Source organism: Pimephales promelas, chromosome 10 (assembly GCF_988280905.1).
Source record: "Pimephales promelas chromosome 10, fPimPro1.hap1.1, whole genome shotgun sequence".
NCBI classification, from domain to species: domain Eukaryota; kingdom Metazoa; phylum Chordata; class Actinopteri; order Cypriniformes; family Leuciscidae; genus Pimephales; species Pimephales promelas.
In genome coordinates, this window is record NC_142778.1 from 34,829,654 (window position 1) to 34,851,121 (window position 21,468).

Sequence of the window (21,468 nt, forward strand, 5' to 3'; positions counted from 1 at the left end):
TAGATGGCAAACGTTTGGCATGTCGTCATCCTGGTGCGCGCAAAACAATGACGTGGTGAGTGCGACGAGCGGATTGTGCGTGAGGACCATGATGGAGTTAGATCAAAGTTGTTCAGTTTTAAGGGAATATGGAAGTGAACAGACTTTGTTATCAAGACCTGACGGCTCTTCTACTTTTGTTCAAGGTATTTGCGTCAGTTTTGTAACTGATTTGTTTCTTTATTCAGAGCGACTGCAGTCGGTTTGATTCATATCTGCATTGTTTTGGATTTTTAAATGTATTTTCAGGGGATACTAGTATTCTGGCTGGAGTTTATGGACCAGCTGAGGTTAAAGTCAGCAAGGAAATCTATGATCGTGCGACTGTAGAGGTTCTCATCCAGCCAAAAATGGGGCTTCCAAGTATGTAATTTCACTTCAGATATGTTAAATGTACTAATCGTTTCAAGACTTTAATTGCATTACTAACAATCATGTTAACGTTAGTGTTTAATGAGAAATAGCTCTCATTCCAGTAATGACATTATTCAAACACCTCTTCCTGCATATCCTGTTCTCACCGTTAGGTGTCAGTCTGATACAGTTTCTGCATCACATCTCCTCATGTTGTGTTCTGTTAGGTGTGTGTATGATATGATATGATACAGATTGAGTTTGTCCATCACATCTCCACATGTTGTGTTCTGTTAGGTGTCCGCGAGCGGGCACGAGAGCAGTGTGTGCGCGAGACCTGCGAGGCGGCTCTTATGTTGACGCTTCATCCTCGCTCTTCTCTCACTGTCATCCTGCAGGTCGTCCACGATGATGGCTCTGTATCCTGAACACCAGCAAAACTAGCTCTAATACATGTTAGATTAAAAATTAGACTGTACTAAAGCATAGAAATACCGTAATATGTTTGGATAGATGTTGGAAATGCTCACAACAATGCTACAGCCAGTTATACGACTTTGAAATGTTTGTCGGAATATATCTTTTTGTTTTGGTAGGTCATCTTGGTACTTTTTGCTAAATTTGGACATACCACTTTTGTTACATACTGATTTTCACCTACTATATAGTCTAGTAGGGTAGTATGTGATTTCAGATGCAGCCAGTTACTTTGGATTTAGACAGCAGGACCCAGTTCAACCGCTAGCTGTCAATATTATATACTGCACCTACGACTATGTTTAGTTACTGTTGGAGAGAGCCGTTTGTTTTTAATGCTTACTAGTCATTACATTAATTCATTCAAGGGTCTGCTGAACATGTTATAATTTGTTAAAAGCTGGCTTTGGGGTCAGTAAGAATTTAATGAAAACATTCCAGGATTTTCTCCATATAATGGACTTCAATGGGAACCAAACGGTTCAAGCTCCAAAAGAGAGTTTCAGTACAAACTGCAAACTGTTCAAAGGGCTTTAAACGATTTCTGATGGTGAATAAGGGTCTTATCAAGCGAAACAATCGCTCATTTAAAAAAAACAAAAAACAAACAGGAACAAATTACACGTATATTACATATTAAATTTAAAAACTTTTGCAACCTCAAACTTTAGAGCATTAGTGTACATTAATGTCATTCACACGGTGTCCCGTCCTTATCGAAGTGTCAGCTGCTGTCGTGCTGCCTGAACGCCGCCTGTATGGCTCTAATGGATGCAGGGCTTCCCATGAGCCTCCTGTTTTGTGGCGTGACCTGCGCTATTAGCAAAGAGGGCCAGATAATCACAGACCCCTCGGCTCAGCAGGAGAAGGTACACTGCGCTTCTGGCACAAGCCATACCGCACAAGCTAAGCTCTTGATCCGTGTCTCTTTATGTTTTCTTCTCCAGGAAAGTCGAGCGTTGTTAACATTTGCTATTGATAGCGTTGAGCGCAGTGTTTTGATGGCATCAACTTCAGGCTCGTTTTCAGTCCACGAGGTGAGCTCGGATGCATGTGATTCATTGCTGTGTTTGTGCTGATGATACATGGGTACTTGTGTGTGTGTGTGTGTGTTTCATAACCTGCTCGAATTTTCTACAAGGCAATGACACAAATGTGTTTTCTTCCTACACAGCTGCAGCAGTGCATCGCAGTCAGTCAAAAGGCTTCTGAACAGATCTTCCAGTTTTATAGGGATTCTGTCAAACGGCGATATTCAAAAATACAATAAAACATCATGGTTAGGATTTTTACTTTGAGTTTGCATTGTCATTTCTTTACTTATTTTTACTATAATAAACTGTTCCCCTAATAGTCAACTAAACATTAGTCTATGAGAAGAGGCTTATTATTATATCTTAGGAAAGATATTTTGAAGAATATTGGTAATCAGACATTTCTATAGGAAAAATATACTGAAGTCTGGTTCCCTACTTTCTTCAAAAAAAATATATTTTTTGTGTTGAACAGGATAAAGATGGCCAAATGTTTCTTATTTTGTTTACATATCAAATATTTATTATTTAGTATGGCCCTTCATGATCTTCTATTACCTTGATCTTCAGAAAGGAAGAACGTTGGGCAGTTTCACTGTTCAGGACAAGCAGGGGACTCCAGAACAACCATCACAAAATAAGTCATTTTCATAAATTCAGCTATTTTTTTTGTCTTGTAGATTATTTGTAAACAACTTTTATGTAAAATATCTTATTCAGGACAGTACTAAATCAAAAATAACATGCATTTTGTATGATCCCTCTTGTTAAAATTACATTTCAAGGGGTTCACAAACTTTCAAGCACAGCTGTCTAGATGTTTTTTTTTTAAACACAGTAAATTATATTGTAATAAAACTGGATGATTTTCTGACTCTGTTATCATTGTATATGCATAATATATGAGCATGTTATCACACATCCACATGCTTTCACCCATAAAGCTTTACACATCAATTTGTTGATTCCAAGATGCTTGCATTTTCTAGCTCATACCGCATAATTTATCTTTGGTGCCATAATGAAAAATTAATTCGATTTTCAATCAAGTGCATTTATTTGTTCATTACAGGTACCAGCGAAATATACATACACATATGCACGAGATGAATGTGTTATGCTCTCGGATATCTGTGTTGTGGATTACTGATTACTGACTGGAGGGGCTGTGCTATCGCTCCTGTCCTCCACTCGATGGGGCAGCTCGTTGTAAAAGTAGTACATCATTTCCTACCATGATATGACCTAATTTGTACCAACGGGGAGCTTGAAGGGCACCTGCCAAAGCAGTTTATGCTGACTGCTGTTTTGTGGCTTTAATCTTTTGGAGCAGGGCACATTTCAATCTTTAATGCCTGGTACACATTGTACGGTTTTGACCAATCCCAGACGAAATATGACCAATCATGGTGACTTCTGTGGTCATGGCTTGTACGTCATACAATACGTCTAGTCAATGAAAATGCAACATGGAATAAAAAATGATTTCCCTAAAGCTCCATTTGCAAGATTGAAAAGCCGAGTTGTCCTCTTTTCCCTTGCCATGATTCGTCCATATTATCCTCTTTCACTTCATTCTCTTTATTTCATCGCACATCTCTTTATAAAACAGTTAGTTCCAATCATTGATTCTGATTGGTCAATAGCTGAGCTTTATTCATGATAAAAAACGGCTATGACCGTTTCACCCAACAGTTCTATTTATCACTGCGCAACACGCATTGGAATGTTGCTGTTCACGGTCAGGGACTATTTTCTTTCTAGCGGAAGGAAGGCTTTTAGTGATTTTACATCATAAAAGTTGCACTAATACATTTTTTTTTAACTTTAATATTTTTATTGTGTGGTAACCGTTTTATAAAAGCAATAAGGTACTCGAGGCTGTGCTGTATCGTGTGTAAGTAACGGCTGATGGGGTTACTCCGCTTCGCGTCGAGCCTAACAACGCCCTTCAGCCGTTACTGATTCACGATACAGCACAGCCTCTCGTACTACCTATTGCTTACATTATAACTAGCGTCGTAGCCTTAGATTCAATTCAATTGGCGTCATCATCGTCCAGTCTACATGTCTTAAGTTTATTAGATCTGTCATAAAATATGATTTGTAATGATCTTATAGGATTGATGAAATCGTACAGTCTGTGGCAGGCATTAATAGTGTTGTTTTCTGATAGTATCATGCACTTGACATTTGAATGTCGACTCTCTCTATGATGTACACCTATCGTTCAAAAGTTTGGGGTTGATTTTGTACAAAAAACAACACTTACTTACCTCAGACTTTTAAACAATAGTGTATTTCTGGCATTTATAGGCTATATTGTCAAGTTTAGGGAATCTATGGGTGCATTTGTATACTGATACTCAGTGTAGATAGATCTATTGTGTGGATTATGCTAACAGTTCACCAGTCAAATAGGGTTACAAACATAAATATGCTGCTGAAAATGGGAGTGCCATTAATTGTATATGAATGCAGGTGGATTTGGATTTTAAAGTATAAGAAATATGAAAGCACTTCAGTCGAAGCGTTTTTTGGCACTGCTTATCGCTTGCCTGTAGGGTTATCAAGGTGAAATGTAGACCCACAGAAGATTGAAGTATTAGTTGAGTGCTACAGCAAAAAAAAAAATGGCCATGCAGACTTACTGTGGTAGAAATGTCACCAATTCCAGGTTTGAGCTTCCTATATCCCAGAATCCCCTTTTAACCAAGTGGATTTCATGATCTCAAGTGCATGCCTTCAATCGCACAAATGCAGCTTCAAGTTAATCACTGCCGAGACTGGCAAATACCCAAAACATACATGTTATATGCTTAGCTCAGTATGAATATAAACCATTTAAAGATGTTTTCATACCTGCAAACTCGTCGCCTTTGGGTGAAACTCTTTATATGAATGTGTCTCTGAAGGGAACCGACTGTCTTCACAAAACGTTTGATGGCATTTTCTTTTTGTGTGACCTTCGTACAATACTTTTTTACAGTGATGTTAATTCACATTATTTTTAATGTAAGAGCCATTTGTAATTTGAATGTTAACTAGTTATCTTTAGCTGGACAAAAACAATCTGTTATGCTGATGCATTAGTAATTTAATAACTTTTCCCTAGTAAAGTTGGATTACTCTTAACTGTTCTGTAATTTAAATAGTTATTGCTGATGCAATTGAATTAAAAATTGTGTAGACTATAGAACAATTCTATATAAAACAATAGTAGATTCAACGTCTAGTGTTAAAATGTATGTTTTTAATGTAACCTTCTCCTTTTAAATACTTTGTTCATCTGGTTGAGGTTAATATGGGATTATGGAAGTAACTAATAAGTAATCCAATGCATTTTAGAGAGATTAATTACACTGTTGAAGATGTAACTAATAGGTGGTAATTAATTAATTTGAACTACTTACCCAACACTGGATATATAACATTATATTATAAAAACTTTTTTTTAATATTACTTTCATTTATTATTGTAATCATTAGTCTGTAGCGTAAATAGTTTGACCGTTTGCTGTCCGTTATTGTTCTAATGTTATTTTTACCTATTAATACATTAATTCTGTGTTGCTAAATAAAGTATTTCTGCTTTTCCATAAGTTCATACAGCCAGTCTTAATATAAATCTTAATAATCTTAGTATAAAATACATAATCACTTTTAATTTGGACTCATCAGAAACACATTTTTTTTGTGTTCAAATCTTTGCTTTTTTGGTTATTTCACAGTTTAGGTTGTTCCCGGTATCATGTTGTTTGCAACCAAAACACGTAGTTGTATTCTATACTAATGAGAGATTTACGAAATGATTTCAACTGCTTATTCCTGATTTGTTCCCTTGTTTGCCGGTCCAGAGTCTGCAGGTATGGTTTAGCTGAATTATAGATGTCTCCATATGGTTGTTGTTAGGTAAAAAAATGGAGAGTCTACATTTATCAAGCTCTGATTATTCCTACAGGAGAAGGTTCTTCAGAAACGTTTCAACGTCGCTTTCTTTCCGTCCTGCCTGCGTAAACACAGTGGTGTTTATAATCGCAGCTCTGCAGTGTGTACCGCAGTATTTCTGCTTTTCCACAAGAGCTACCAACTGTCAGAGACTGACTTTGCATTTTCATTTAGCCATTCTGCAATTTTTGTTCAGACCAATTGTATAGAAAACGCATGATTGTTTAGAAATGACTGATTCATCACCTTTTTCGCCGGTCCAGAGTTTGCAGGTACGGTTTAGCTGAGTCATATGAAGTGTCTCCATACAGTTTTGTTGGTAGGTAGACAAATGGAGAGTCTTTTATCACGCTATGAATAGAGTCCTCCAGGAGAAGCTTCTCATAACAGCATGACTCAGTGGAATCTGCAGGATATACTGTATGTGTGTATTTACCCCATCGCATTTGAACTTGTGCCTGCGCATTCCTGTTTTGCATCCTCTTATTTGCAGAATCTGTCTGAACTTGAACTTGTTTTCTATCTAGCAATTTCCAACCGAGTTCTAAAGTCATTTACTGTGGTGTTTTCACAGTTCAATTACCATCTTTAGAGCTCAGATAGAAAACGACCTAGTTTTCTCGAGTCATGTGTCTCAGAGGGAAAGTCCTGCTGTTTCACAGCCAAGTCCGCTGTGATCTCCTGATCTCGCTGTCCTTGTCGAGTTCCCTTTCTAACAAACCCTTAGGCCTCGGTCCCTCCCTCCCTCCCCTGCCAACTTACACACAAGTGTCAAGTCTCTCTTTCAGATTTTACTCCAAAGATTTCAGCTAAATCTACCCTCTCTCCAAATGTAGCGACTTGATTTTTTTTCCTAATCTTATGAACACTGTTACGATCTGAATCATCTCCGTGTTCTTCAGACTCTACTGCTGAACGGATGTACTTATTACAGATGTAGATGAATGCGAGTGTGTAAAGAGCAGTGTTGTGTGATGTGGAATCAGGGAGGTGTGTTTCTGGAAGATTGGAGAGAGGATAGTCATTAGGGTGGTTTCCCGGACAGATAGGAGATCAGGGCAGCGATGGCACAGATGTAAGTGATGATCCCGAAGACGATGGAGAGGACGGAGAGCCACAGAGCCTGCCGAGATGCTGCGCTGGCACCTTGGAAATCTCCTTGAGCTGAAGCTTTGTTTGTCTGGAGTGGAGAAGATAAACAGCAGCATTAATCATAAGTAATGATGGACGTCCCTTTCCTCCCTCCAGCTTGTTTACCGTATGATTGAAATGCATGCCTGTTTTCTGTCATTACACTATCCTCTCTTTTATCCGTTTCTCTTCTCCATTCACCTTTGATCCCCTCATTTTAGACAACAGCCTGTGTGCTATTGGAAATCAATCACCAGAGGTCTCTCATTATGACACTAATTAAAGTCTGAATGAAATCATTGATCAGTCTTGTCGGCTGTGAGGGCTGAACGTCTGTGCCGCCTCCATTGAAAAGGTGCTGGAACAGAATAAAAATTCTAATAAAAGTTGCATCAAGTGGTTTACTAATCCTCAAAAAACAGTAGCACCTCATTGTAGTACACAAGATCCAGGGGGTGGAGTTTGATCCAGACCTAAGGGGTGGAGATGGTGGGATTAGGGATTAGGGGTGGGTTTAGGGATCAGGGGGTGGAGATGGGTGGGGTTAGGGATCAGGGGGCGGAGATGGGTAGAATTAGGGGTGGGGTTGGGGATCAGGGGGCGGAGATGGGTGGGATTAGGGGTGGGGTTAGGGATCAGGGGGTGGAGATGGTGGGCGGAGATGGGTGGGATTAGGGATCAGGGGGTGGAGATGGGTGGGGTTAGGGATCAGGGGGCGGAGATGGGTGGGATTAGGGGTGGGGTTAGGGATCAGGGGGTGGAGATGGTGGGCGGAGATGGGTGGGATTAGGGATGGGGTTAGGGATCAGGGGGTGGAGATGGGTGGGGTTAGGGATCAGGGGGTGGAGTTAGGGTTAGGGTTAGGGAGATGGGTAGAATTGGTGTGGGATTAGGGATCAGAGGGCGGAGATGGGTAGGATTGGGGTGGGATTAGGGATCAGGTTGTGGAGATGGGTAGAATTAGGGTGGGGTTAGGGATCAGGGGGCGGAGATGGGTAGGATTGGGGTGGGATTAGGGATCAGGTTGTGGATATGGGTAGAATTGGGGTGGGATTAGGGATCAGGGGGTGGAGATGGGTAGGATTGAGGAGGGCTTAGGGATCAGGGATGGAGATGTGTATGATTAGGGGTGGGGTTAGGGATCAGGGGGCGGAGATGGGTAGGTTTAAGTATAGGTTAGCTGGGAGGAGTTGGATCCAGATGCCCCTGGATTTCGTCTTCTGCAGTGAGGACCATCTCCAAAAAACATCTTTTGTAAAGATGATCAATAAAGCGTGCGTGCTTAACTACCATAGTACGATGCATCGTTGAGGAAATCTACTAGCTAGTCACGACTGTTTCCTAAAACCGTATTGCTCCAAATTAATCATTAAACCACGTTAATGACGTCACGCAGGTGGTGGAGTAATAACTTCTTTTAATGAATCTGTTTGAGATTGAATTAATGCTAGATGTTTTGCTATAAATTACAAACATGGCATCCATGGACTAATTCTAATTTTTCTCAGTTATTTTTCTTTATTTCTAGATTTAATCATAGGCTCGTTCTTCTGCACTAGAGCACATTCACACATGCACACTCTTCAAAAACAGTGCTTTAAATCTCTTGACAAACTCTAAGACATAAATGCCATTTGTCAGCTATTTTGCTCAAGACAGGATTTATTAAATCCACATCATGCAAATGAACTCTGCTTCTAACCACAGATCAAGAGCTGTCGTTCCAAACACAACTTTGCGATGCCGTTTGCGAATGTTCGTTGGAACGATGGTTTCAGGAAACACGGACTCGTTGAACTATGCTGAAAACGACGGAACGATGCTTTCGGGAAACACCCCCCCAGATTAGAGCTTTTGAGTTTTGTATGTGATATACATCAGGTGGTCAGCAAACGGTCTGTGATTGGTTGGTTTGAGTAATGCCTGAGTATGAGACAAGAAAGCTGAAAGCTGACTTGTTTTAGTCTTACGCGTGGCACTTTGATTCGCTGGTGCCATAATCCAGCAAATCTCAGTGTAATCCTGCCTAAACCCTCAGGTGTAAATCCATAATGTCCACACTCACTCCCGAAAGAGAACTTGCCCTGAGCTTTCTGCTAATCTCTGCCACTTTCAGTCAATTTGCCCTTTAGACACAGAACAATGAACAAGTCTGTCTGTCGGTGCATCTTTATATCAATCTTCCTAATTATCTATGACTATAACTAACTAAAGGCTCTGCTATTCTCACGGCAAAGTTATTTTTTCATTCTCCTCTATCTATCTCTATCTCTAGTCATCTATCTATGACTGTCTGTCTCTCTATCTATCTATCTATTTATCTATCTATCTAGACTGTCTCTCCATCCATCCATCCATTCATCTATCTATCTATCTATCTATCTGTCTGTCCGTCCGTCCGTCTACTCTGTAGTCAGTCTACTCTGGATGTGAGTTACTTGACAACAGGACAAATAGCAAATAGATTATAAATAGCAAATAAATTAAACTACATTTGTTTGATATTCACATTCTGCAGTCAAAATATATTTAAAGAGACTAGATGAGATGTTATTATCAGACACTATGGAAGACTGCTGCCATCTTCTATATAATGGACTTCTAAGTGTATGATTTATGGGTTGTGTCCTCTTTCTTCCTGTCTTTTTTCCCCCTCTCCATTAGTTGGCATTCCAATCTCCCATGCATCATCTGCCATTTTTATTATATTTCACTGAAGGACATGAATGACATCAGAATTCTTAATGTTCATAAAAGATGCAAGGTTAAAGCTACAATTTGTAAGATTCTGTAATAAAATATCCAAAAATCACATGTTCAATGTGATATATTTCCTGCAGTTGTGGACTCACAATGTCCCAAAAGTTCCCAAAGATTTGTAATTTTTACTGTCACTGACGTAATATCCGCGTTATCCCTGGTTTCCGCTCGTACTGCCATAGTAACCATGGCGACAGACATGGACAACTGCGTTACATCTAGCGGCACGCTCACGCGGTTGTTGTTTCGTCCAAACATTATGGACCATGGCAGGCAGACTTTGGGACAAAAGGAGAACTAAAATGAGGATCAATATCAGCGGGGCATTTCTGAGATGCCAAAAGCTCCGCGTCCGCGACTAATTTCGACTTGACAGAGACGCCGCTCTTACATGTACTTTATTAGACAAGTGTGTAAATGTACATAAAACTAATCAATGTTATATAGCTCAACATGATGAAATGTTAGAATATGATCAGTATGTTATTCTAATGTTGATCTAGCTTACTGCTAGAGTACTGCTAGACCACAGTCTTGTTAAAAACATCAATTTGGAGAGACAAGTATGTGAGTGTCACATAGGACTCCGTATTTGCAATATGTGAACATTGTTGTATGAACAATAAGATTTATATATCCACAAAAGCCCAAGAGAATGGCCCAGTACCTTTTGGGAAAGATAGAACGCAGCAATGCCCAGAGGCCAGAAACAACAGAGCATGGAGAAGAAAGCCAGGCCCAGGTAATCTTGAGGGATCATGATGGGAAAATTGCTCTCACTGTCTGTGTCACTGAAGTCATCGCTGGAGGAGTCCTGTGGGTAAATATCACAATCATCAGCACTACTCAAGCATACAAGTCCAGAGAGCTTACATGCTACATAATGTCAATGGAAATGATTTACTGGTCAGAAATTAATTAATTTAAATAAAAATTTTGAGACAGAACTGATATTTGGACAGAAATTTATTAATGTGTTAAGGCAGAATGTATACAGCTAAATTCAATGGCACCCGGTGGCTATTTTTGGTACTACGCCTAAACAAAATCTCATGGGAACTTCAATTTTTGAGATATCAACTATATATATGTAACTTGGCTAGATTTATGGCTTTGATTTTATAGTTATTTTAGAGTAAAAAATATTTTGTAAAATATATATTTTATATAAAATAAAAAATGTATCGTACAGTATATTTGATTTAAGTGTTGATTCGAAGTGTTTTCTTTAAAACAAGACCAAACTTGGGTATATATTCCAAAGCATTCTTGAATTACAACCATTTAAGTCTGAATAGTGCTTTTTAACCCCCATTCTCAAAAAGGGGGGTGACAGCTTAGGGGTTAATTTGTCATAGGATAAAAGTTGTATTCATTTATTATTAATTGAATTGTGTGTTGTACTTAATTCCTCCATATGATCCTGTGAAAGGGTAGCCTGGCTAACGTCAGACCACGTCTCATTGACACTGAGATGTGGACTGGGAACCGTATTTGAGGTGCGGTTTACGAATGCCCAGAGCCATTTATTGGGTGCTACGAATGTCTATCAAATGCGCCTGTACGTAGCTTATAGCCAATCGTTTCAATTAAACCAGATGACGAATGTAGAGAGAAAGAAGAAGACGATGGGTCCGAGATTTATTTGCATTCTAAACCACTTAGAACAATATCTAAGGCTGCATCGAAAGGTAACTTCGCGTCTGCTGCCATGTTGGATCCATAGGTATAAACAAACCGCTTCGGTGTGTCGCATAGACGTCGTCATCGACGTCTGAGGCGAAAATCTGGTCCATGGTATCCAGACTGCCCATCAGCGTGAATAAAATCGCGCTGTGCAAAGGTAGCATGGGGAAACACTGGCTAGTGAAAGGGAGTTTCAGCAACGCTATCTTACGACCAATTCGTACGAATTCGTCCGAGCGATTAAAAGGTAGCTAATTCGTATGAATTCAAATGATTTGTCTAAACCCCAGTGATGGGCAGGTTTAGGGGCGGGGTCAGGGGGAGGTCATTCGTACAAATTCATACAAATTTAGCAACTCGTAAAATATGTACAATTTAGCAAAAATCACATGAATATGTACGAGTGAGGTCGTATGAATTATCCACCTCGTAAAATTTGCACGAATTGCTGTAAGATAATTATAGGTTATATAACTTATTCTAACATGTGAACTTCAAATGTAATTATGTTTTATCCTACAAAGGCAGAGACTCGCATTCACTTTAGCTGTAATAATGTATCTGTTGCAGGTTTTTCTGGTTCCTGTAAGATAATGTGACTGAATGAGGTTATGCCAAATGTGCGCTAGTCGCGCTGCATGCCCACAGGCTAATTCTGACTCATGTTTCATAAAAGAGCTGTGTTTTCAATTTATGTCTTGTGTTTGACAACTCTGCTCATTTCACTGTCTCTACAACCAGTGTTTACATCCTTCAGATTTGAGTCATGTATTTTGTACTTCAGTGACTTCACTGTAAAAAGGATTCATGGACTAAAAAAAGTATAGGAAAAAGGGAAGAAAAATGACACTTACAAGCATCTAAAGCTTTCCATTGTACACTATAACGCAGCCAGGTTCAGTTCTGAGCAGTAACTTACCAAAACCATGATGCAACTAACTTCAAGCTACTTTTTTTCCAAAGATAAAGCAGTGTAGCATGATAAAATGCTATATTGCTGTATTTTTCATCAAATTTTATTGCAGCGCTGTGAGTGCATCCGAGGCAATATTAAAACACACTCTCTCCTCTCTCCCATATATAGCATTTAGAAGTTTTTTTTTACACAGATTTAGTCAAAAATTTATTACGAATCAAATAAATGATTCACTGATACCATTTTAATGCTTTTGTGCTCTAACTTGAGATTGACCCGTAGTGGAGATTTTAATTGAATAGTTCACATTCATAATTTACTCAACCTTACGTTGTCCCAAACCTGTGCATTTCTTTCTTCTGCTGAACACAAGAGAAGATATTTTGAAGAATGTCAGTAACCAAACAGTTGATGGACCCCCCCCCCCCCCCCTTTTTTTTTTCAACTATGGAAGTCAATGGTGTCCATCAACTGTTTGGTTACTGACATTCTTCAAAATGTCTTCCTTTATGTTCAGCAGAAGACAGAAACTCATACCAGTTTGAAAAAAATTTGAGGGTGAGTAAATAATGAACTAATTTTCATTTTTAAGTGAACTATTCCTTTAAAGGGATAGTTAACGTTGAAATTAATTTTTGGTATGTTTTAGCTTACCTCAAGGGCATCCACAATTTTGATATTTTTAGGTCAAACCATTCTTGTCGGTCAGTCATATAATGCAGGTCTATGGTCACCACCTCAAAGAGCATGCACAGAGAAGTCCAGATTAAACATGATTTAATGACTCATAAATGTAAGTACACATTGATGGCCTAAGACACGAAACGAGCGGTTTGTGTGAGAAAACCAACAGTATTTATATCGTTTTTACCTCTTGTAACCAAAGCCACAAAGCTCCCGCGCCCTCAAATCACTTGGATGTGACTGCGATTACAAGAGGTAAAAACGATATAAATACTGTTCGTTTTCTCACACAAACCGCTCGTTTTGTGTCTTAGGCCATCAATGTGTACTTACATTTACAAGTCATTAAATCATGTTTAATTTGGACTTCTCTCTGCATGCTCTTTGAGGTGGTGACCATAGACCTCCATTATATGACTGATAGACACAAACGGTTTGACCTAAATACATCAAAATTGAAACAAACTGCAGAAACAAAGACGCCTACATCTTGGATGCCCTTGAGGTAAGGTAAAACATACCGAAAATGAATTTCATTCCAAATTACATGACAAAAAACGTAATCTATTAGATGACACTTTTTAGGTAACATAATCTGTACTTCCCAGCACTGTTTGCAAAAATGTCACAGTATCTTTAACAGTGGTCAGGTTCTCGCAAATATACTTCACGGTCAGAAATGAAAGTTTCATATGCATTTTGAATTATACGTAACATATACCTCACAGCCATTTGAAATAAAGGCGTATGCATATTTCAAAGAGTAGCCTTGCAATCATGTTACCATGCCCCACATCACGTTTAAGCGCCTTCTGGTATTTAAATAGAGTAATATTTTATTAATGCTGGGTCATAGTAGAGCAGATCCTCATGAAGCACAATACAGTCACAGTGGTTTCTGCTCTTTGTTAGCACTGCCTCTGCTCAGAACAGGTTTTTAAATATTTTAATGGCATCAGTTTTAACACTTGACCTCCTGATGAAAAGCCTGGATGGCATGACAGCATGTGTAATCAGTGCTGACAGAGAGAACCTCAAGTGCTCTTTTAAAGGGACTGAGTGTTTGTGCTATGTGACAAGCCGCTTTCCAGAGGAATGCGTCTGTGCTGACGCAGAATGCTAAGTGTTTGAGCTGCATGTTGTGTTTTTGACAGACATAAATGGTCTGATACTTGAAGTGTTCTTGGCCGTCACCATTTTTTTTAAGCCATCGATCAAAATTATTAGCGGTTAAGCTGAATCTGTAATCTGAATCTTTGATTTTCCCACCTAGATCTGGTTTGCTGGTGTATGAAATAGAAGTTGGCATGGAGCTCATCAGCATAGTGGCATTATTATTCACACGCCAGTGGACACAGAGCTTTCGATAATCATGCTGGGTTTGAAGGCCAGTGTCCGCGCTTCACATCCCCCACTGCTATTCATGCCATTTGATTTTTCAATTTAAAAGCTCATTCACCTATCACTGACTGTACAGCATTTGAATTCCACATTTGTGCTGCAATATCCAGAGCATTAGAGGAAATGCACGGCTTAACGGCTAGGTGATCTTCTATTTTTCAAATGCAGGAAGATATGAGGATTTGGACTGTGAATGAACAACTGCGAATCCAGTAAACAGAGAGTGACTTGGCATGAACTCGTGAACTCGGTTCACTCTTCTCTTCAGAGTCCAAATACAACAGCAAGGAAGAAATGAGCCAAAATGGAAAACCAAACCACCAGCCTTCGCACACCAAATTGAGAGGGGAAAAAACGGGTCCAAATATTATTCAAATTTAAAGGAACATTTCTTTTAATATATCTTGAGATGGTGGCAGAGCTAAATTTTCATCACACGATCCTTCAGAAATATGTAATCGAACACTTTTTGCTTTTATTTTCAGGATTATTTGATGAATAAACAGCATTTTTGGAAATTCTACTTGTTGTAGAAGTCTTTACTGTCACTGTTGATCAATTTAATGCATCCTTGCTAAGTGTTATTCAAGAAAAAATCTGACTTTTGAACATTAGTCTACTCTAGGCCATATATGGGAACTTTTTGTCACAGGTTTTTACATTGCCTTCATTTATTTTTGCTATACTTTTCAAATGCCTTTTATGTATTTGTTTATCATGATCTCATTCTTTCAATCTTAAACTGGGATTCTGCATTATAAAAATAATGAATTATTCCATTTAAAAAATGTGATAAACATTTTAAACATTCATTATAAGTGCACTCAGAGACTATTTATATAGAGACATGCCACTTCCTAAATCCTTAATACAACTATATAGGGAAAACCCATAACACCAAAGATGGCGGTTGTTATGCACATGCCCCACCCCTCCCGCTGGAAAGCCAATCGTCTGCTTTTAACAGGAAACATTTAAGCCTATCGTCTGGTTCCAACAACGCATGCGCACATTTGATGACGAGAACTGTTGTAAACATATAACCTGTGGGGAAAAGGGAATTTTAAACCTTATTTTGGGGCAAAGTCATCAAACTTTTTCAGCGATTTTTATCATAATTTACTGCTGTTTCTATACATGCAGTTTTTAGTTCCTGGTGACCAGTTAAAGTGCAGTTCTGACACTCTGCCCATTCACTTAGATAGGAGCCTGGTCTTATTAAGTCCGAAATAGCTGCCCGGAGGCGTTGCCAAGATGGCGGCCGACTCCGAGTGACATGACTTGCCTAAAAAGACTTTGATGCACTTTCTGTAGTTAAAAGGATAGTTCACCTGAAAATGTTTATTGTTTCATTAATTTCTCACCCTTATGTTGTTCCAAACCCGTAAGACCCGTTCATCTTCTGAACACAAATGAAGATCTTTTGCATTAAATCTGAGAGCTTTCTTTCAGCTCAAACGTGCTGCGTAACACGAGAATGAACGTCATTGGTCCTCGTCATGTTTTTACCACAACCGATGTGTGAGTTGATGACTTTTTATTAGGGCTGTCAGTTAAACGTGTTATTAATGGTGTTAACGCAAACCCATTTTAACAGTTAAAAAAAAATATATTATTGCGCGATTAACAGTCTTTTTTTGTCCAAGCAAACCTTGTAGTGTTTTTTCATATGCTTTTGCAACAGGACGCCAACTTTTTTGCAACTTCGTCGACCAAAGCGCAAGTGGATCTAGCTAGACCGAAAACAAAACAACAGGCACGCCGCACACGCTCGTTTGGGATGGCGAGCCGGCCAAATAGTTGATTAACGTTACGTTATGTGAGTGGATGACGAGCGCAAGATGCCAAAATGGATGCCAATAAGATTCTGAATGGAAAAGCAAGCCGATCCACTTTTCCATGTTGCTAGAGCATTAAAATGAGAAAAAAATAATGTGAGTAAAAGAAATCAAGAGACATTTAAAATAGATAAAAATATGCGATTTATCGCGAGTTAACTATGACATTAATGCGATTAATCGCGATTAAATATTTTAATCGTTTGACAGCACTACTTTTCAATCTGTTCATCGCCTAAAATGAGTCTCTTCAGAAACTGTGGAATAAACCACTCAATTCATTTGGATTAGTTAGTTTTACGATCTCTTTATGAACTTTTTGAAGCGTCAAAGTGGTAGTTGGGTAGCTGTCAATGAACGGACAGAAAGCTCTCAGATTTCATTGTGTACGGGTTTGGAAAGACATGACGGTGAGTAATTAATGACAAAATTCAAATTTTTAGGTGAACGATTCCTAAAGAAACACCATGTATTGTATTCTGGAGGTAGAAGCCTCACCTCAAAGTCTGGCAAAAGGTCGTCCCCGTCGTCTATGCTGTAGGACACACTATGAACATCTCTTGTCTCGGCAAGCAACTTCCTTTCCAATGGTGAACCAGGACCAATGTCCACAAAGGTGGTTTCCAGATACTCCTTACTGTGGATGCCCAGGGAGTCAGCGGCGGCCCATATAGTAGTAGGAGGATAAAGAGTCTCAAGAGTGCAAGGCAACGAACACGGATCCAGTAGCTGATGCTGTTGAATATCTGCAGAACTGCAATAATTCCTCCAGTCCAGAGGGGGCAGTCTGTTGTCCTCCTCGTTCCTCATCAATATGCCTTTGAACAGTCCACCACCACTTGAGTTTTTGGGGCTGTCGCCCAATAATGGATGTTCTAGGTCATCCAAATTCTCCATTTTGAGAGATCTGGATTTGACATCAACTGATGCTTTCGGGCTGATCCGGCCAACACTTGTATTCTTAAGAATGTGTCATTTATGTAAAAGCAGCAACACAGCAGTTTAAACTGAAGACTTTTCGGTTGATGTCTCACAGAAAATTAACTCATGTGCTCCTCCATCTCCTCCGAGAGCACTTATTTTAGTGCATGTGTTTAAGTGCACAGAGCTCTTGAATATTACATTTTCTTCACATGTCAGAAGATGTTTGTTTCTTCGCTTGATGCCTGGATGCAAGATCCATGTAGCTCATTGTACACGATTGGTTATATCTCAGCCCATAAATATGCTAATGTGCTTCATTTTGCATGAAAAAAAGATGGAAGTCATTTCTGATGATGGAGCACCGTGATTAGCAACCGACTGTAGACGGGTTGTGAAATTGTGAGGATTTTAAGCGTGAACCTCCCTTCTGGTTCTCTCACCCATTCAGACGAGGGGACCGAAATGTTTTGAACAGATTTCTGTAATGGGAAACTTTTATCTAAAAATGCAGTGGAATAAAAATAGCTGTGAATTAGACAGACCAAAGCTGATAGGAATATTCTCTGAAGTGCCAAAAGCTTTGAAGGAAGTGAAAAGCATTGACAGGAGGGTTGAAAGACTTTATCAGCTATGCACCTATATATATATATCGTTTTTGTCTCCTGGTGTGTTTTCAGAGACTTCAGACGTCTACAAAAATAGTATCCTCTGGAGTGCGGCTTCTGGTCAGCAAGCGCTCAAGAAACCCATTCCGTTTGTACCCGAGTAGAAATGTCTTGATGAAGAAATCAGAGTGCTTGGGAATTGATTTATAGCACTAGCTGAGACCCGACAGCTCATGCGGGGCCTGTATTTTTAATGCGCCACGCTCTCCCAGTCGAGTGAAGTCTCTTAGAGCCGTGTCCGGCACCTCTCACCTCATGCTGACACTTGGACGGGCCTGCCAAACAGAAGAGAACAGAGTCAGAAATAGCGTTTAGCTTCGGTGCACACAAAAAAAAAACCTCTCGATAAGTGATCCCTATAAGGCCAGTCTGATGTAATGTTTGAGTGGCAGGATGGTGTGTGTCAAAGGAACGGACACTAATGTACTCTGAACACTTCTAAGCGGCCTCTTCCAAAGAGCACGTCTGTCTCAAAGGCAAAGAGCATCAGTGAGAGCGGAGACGACTCGTTAGTTTGGAAATATGAGAGGGCAGCGGCCCAAGTTCCCTTTAAAAATGTTAGATGGGCATGACGGTTCGAGAGCAGACCCTCTGGCGGATCGTGATGAGTTACACGTCATCTCGCTCTGCATACAAATCTCTGTGGCCCTCACCTAAAAACAGCCTCGGTACTGCCATCTGAATCTATCGCAGCAGAGAAATCCAGGTCTGCGGCTCCAGGCGGTGTATTCATAAAAAGATATTTCCAATGTAAACACCTGGATGAGTGCATGGTTATATACGATCGTCAGGGTGAAATGGAGCTTGTGATGTGGATATGATATTCCCTTCACCTTGCTTTTTTTGTCAGTCACTCATTTGTTATCAGGATGTGAGCCATTTTGATTATGTTTCAACTGCAGACTGCTTTTCTTCCCCATGATCGCCTCTGGTTTACTATTTTGAATACCTCATATATTGTAATATGTATATTGTCCATTTATTATTCTACTATGAGTTACTGCAGTGACCTTTAGGGCTGAAAAAATTGCGCCAAAAGTGCCATTTGACAGATTGTATTAATATACAAAAAAAAAAAAATTCTCGTCCATTGTTTTTGAGCTTATTTATCTCTCTGTTAGTAATTGCTCAGAACAATTTTAAGTCTTTCATAATAAACTGTCAAGTGTCAGCTTTTAAATGATACCTTGGTTTTGTGTGTGGTCACAAGGACTCATTAGCAACAACCATTTTATTATGGGTATGTCAGTTTGCACTCCATTGCCAAAAGGGGGGGTGCCAGTTAAGGGGTTAAAGGAGAACTGCAGTCAATTTTAACATTGAGCTCATTACAATCTCTTTATGATCTTTTTGAAGCGTCAAAGCGGTCGTTGTGAAGATGCCAATGGAGGGACAGAAAGCTCTCAGATTTCATCAAAAAGATCTTCATTTGTGTTCTGAAGATGAACGAAAGTCTTACGGGTTTGGAACGACGTCTATAATTGACACGCCCGAAAACCGCCACTGGCCAATCGTGTCTTAGCAACCGTAACTATGCGCGGGAGGTCTGGCAAGCTTTCGAACGAGGGAAACATGCTGAAGCATTGTGCGTATGGATTGTGCAAATCTGATACCGGTATACTAAAAGTTTGGTCGGGGGAGAGGAATTATTTTCCTTCCAGAAAATCTAAAAGCCAAGGGGAGAAATGATTGGCGTGATTTAGCGTCTATGTGCAAGACCCATTCACAAGTACTGGTAAATGTCGACATGCTTAACAAAAACACCTATTGCTTGGAAATATTGACGGTTCTTTGGTCATAATTGTGGTGTAATCTATATTACATGTTACCACAAGAGGGCAACAGGGGCATGTATGAGGGGAGTGCGCCTTGAGCGGATATAGAAGAAGTGCGCGACGCAATGTTGTTGTTGCAGCCTGTTAATAAAGTAGCTCAGTGAACGCTCAAAGCATCAGTCTTTATTTGTAAAAGAACCCAACAAAACAATAATGATAATGTAAAATAAGATTAAAGAGACAAGACAAGGCTCTGACATAGGCTACTTTAAAATATATTTCAGCATTTTGTTAATCGACGTCCTAACGTTATCCCTTACTAAGTAACTTAACCCAATCCGATCGCGGCTCTCCTGGTATTAGTGTTATTCCACAAGATTTATTGATAAGCAGTTTGATTTATAATTATATAAAATATATAAGATTATTTTCACATACCCTTTCATATAACGTTAGGCTTTAACTTCAACTTTTAGGAAATTATTTTTTAATCGGTTGCATATAATGTTGTGAATATATCCCTCGAATGCATACTGTAGTCCCTTTTGTCTTGCTCTCTCAGATATTTCCCTTGTTCGCCGAAAATTACTAATTATCTCATTGAAATGTCTGACACCGGGTGCATCCACACTATAATAGATGGGCCAGCCTCGAAAGCTTGACAGGCGTAGCAACAGTAACTATGGAGGGCGGGGCTTAGCGAAGGGTCAATTAATAACAGAATTTTAATTTTTGGGTGAATATCCCTTTAAGAGTGTCAGATTGGCATTACCCTTGATGTTGACCTTTATTTGATCAGCCATTGGCTGAACAGTCTCAGTCAGTGGGTGTTAAAGAGAACAACTTGGTCCGATCAGAATCTGCTGTCACATTTCCCAGGAGCCCCTCTGTCCGTCAGTCGGCCCCTGAAAAACCAGGATGACGGTCTCAGAATGATAGGCATCTGGTGCAGGTGAGCGTCTGTCTCTCATGCCAACCTTGTGCTGTTTCAATCAGTCCTCTACATGCCTGTCTGCGCCAGTCTGACACACCTGACATCATCTCCGGCAGTGGCACATGTGCTGTTTACCTGAGGCATTGATGATGATTTTAGAATTTAGCATGTAAATTAATATAGGGCTAGGATGCACACCGCATCATTTAAACTAGTTCTTAATGGATTCTACTACGTGTTAATTGAAACTTTGATGAAGCGATCTAGCATACTTAATATTAATGATATGCAAGAATACTGCATTAGAAAAAAAAGCTATTTAAATTTAATTTAAAATTTGATTTTAACGATATGCTCAAGGCAATCATTTCGCCCTCTGCAGTGTGTGTGGGTATGTGTGTGTGTGTGTGTGTGAATGTAATATAAAGGATTATGCTATAAAGAGATTCAGTCGTCAATTATTCAGCTTTCGAAACTTTCTTTGGAACACAAATGAAGTTTAGCAATAGACTTCTCTTTTTTGCCATATAATAAAAAGTGAAGTGAAGATATGCAGAGGATCATTTCTGCCTTATTGTCACACAAAGTTATACTGTGAATATTGTGCACAACTTTTCAGATTCTTTTCTTTAATTCTCATTTCATTGCATTGAAGAGAGCAGCTTTTCTGTGTAAACTCTGTCTGTTCCACATTGGATGAACAGTCCAATTAAAAGTCTCTATTCAGCAATAATGCATTAAATGACCTAAAATTACAGTAAAAACTTCTACAGTGTTGCAAATGCTGTTCTTTTGAACTTTCTATTCATTAAAGAAAAAAAAAAAACCCTGCATGTTTTTTTCATATTAATGTTTGTGAGATCATGGCAGCCGAAAAAAATCTGCTTTGCCCTCAGATATAG

General features: G+C 39.3%; 2 protein-coding genes across 3 annotated transcripts in view; one reads left to right on the forward strand and one right to left on the reverse strand.

The window, feature by feature from the left end:
* The first annotated feature begins 4 nt into the window (after positions 1 to 4).
* Positions 5 to 2,778, forward strand: exosc5 (exosome component 5). 2 transcript variants are annotated; one of them, XM_039683782.2, is made up of 7 exons: positions 5 to 185; positions 289 to 402; positions 691 to 812; positions 1,599 to 1,739; positions 1,818 to 1,907; positions 2,045 to 2,149; positions 2,475 to 2,778. In XM_039683782.2, the coding sequence occupies exons 1-6, from the start codon at positions 20 to 22 to the stop codon at positions 2,138 to 2,140; spliced, it is 729 nt and encodes a 242-aa protein (XP_039539716.2). In that variant the 5' UTR covers positions 5 to 19; the 3' UTR covers positions 2,141 to 2,149; positions 2,475 to 2,778. The 2 variants fall into 2 exon arrangements, with proteins under 2 accessions (XP_039539716.2, XP_039539715.2); XM_039683781.2 differs by lacking the exon at positions 2,475 to 2,778 and having other exon boundaries at positions 2,045 to 2,162.
* A 122-nt stretch (positions 2,779 to 2,900) lies between these two features.
* The window catches only part of tmem91 (transmembrane protein 91), a 29,228-nt gene continuing 10,660 nt past the window's right edge, over positions 2,901 to 21,468 (reverse strand). The window contains exons 2-4 of the mRNA XM_039684239.2: positions 16,767 to 18,132; positions 10,411 to 10,557; positions 2,901 to 7,032 (exon numbers count right to left, since the gene is read on the reverse strand). Coding sequence (XP_039540173.1) covers positions 6,877 to 7,032; positions 10,411 to 10,557; positions 16,767 to 17,165 — 702 coding nt within the window. The 5' untranslated portion in view covers positions 17,166 to 18,132 and the 3' untranslated portion in view covers positions 2,901 to 6,876. The remainder of the gene's footprint in view (positions 7,033 to 10,410; positions 10,558 to 16,766; positions 18,133 to 21,468) is intronic.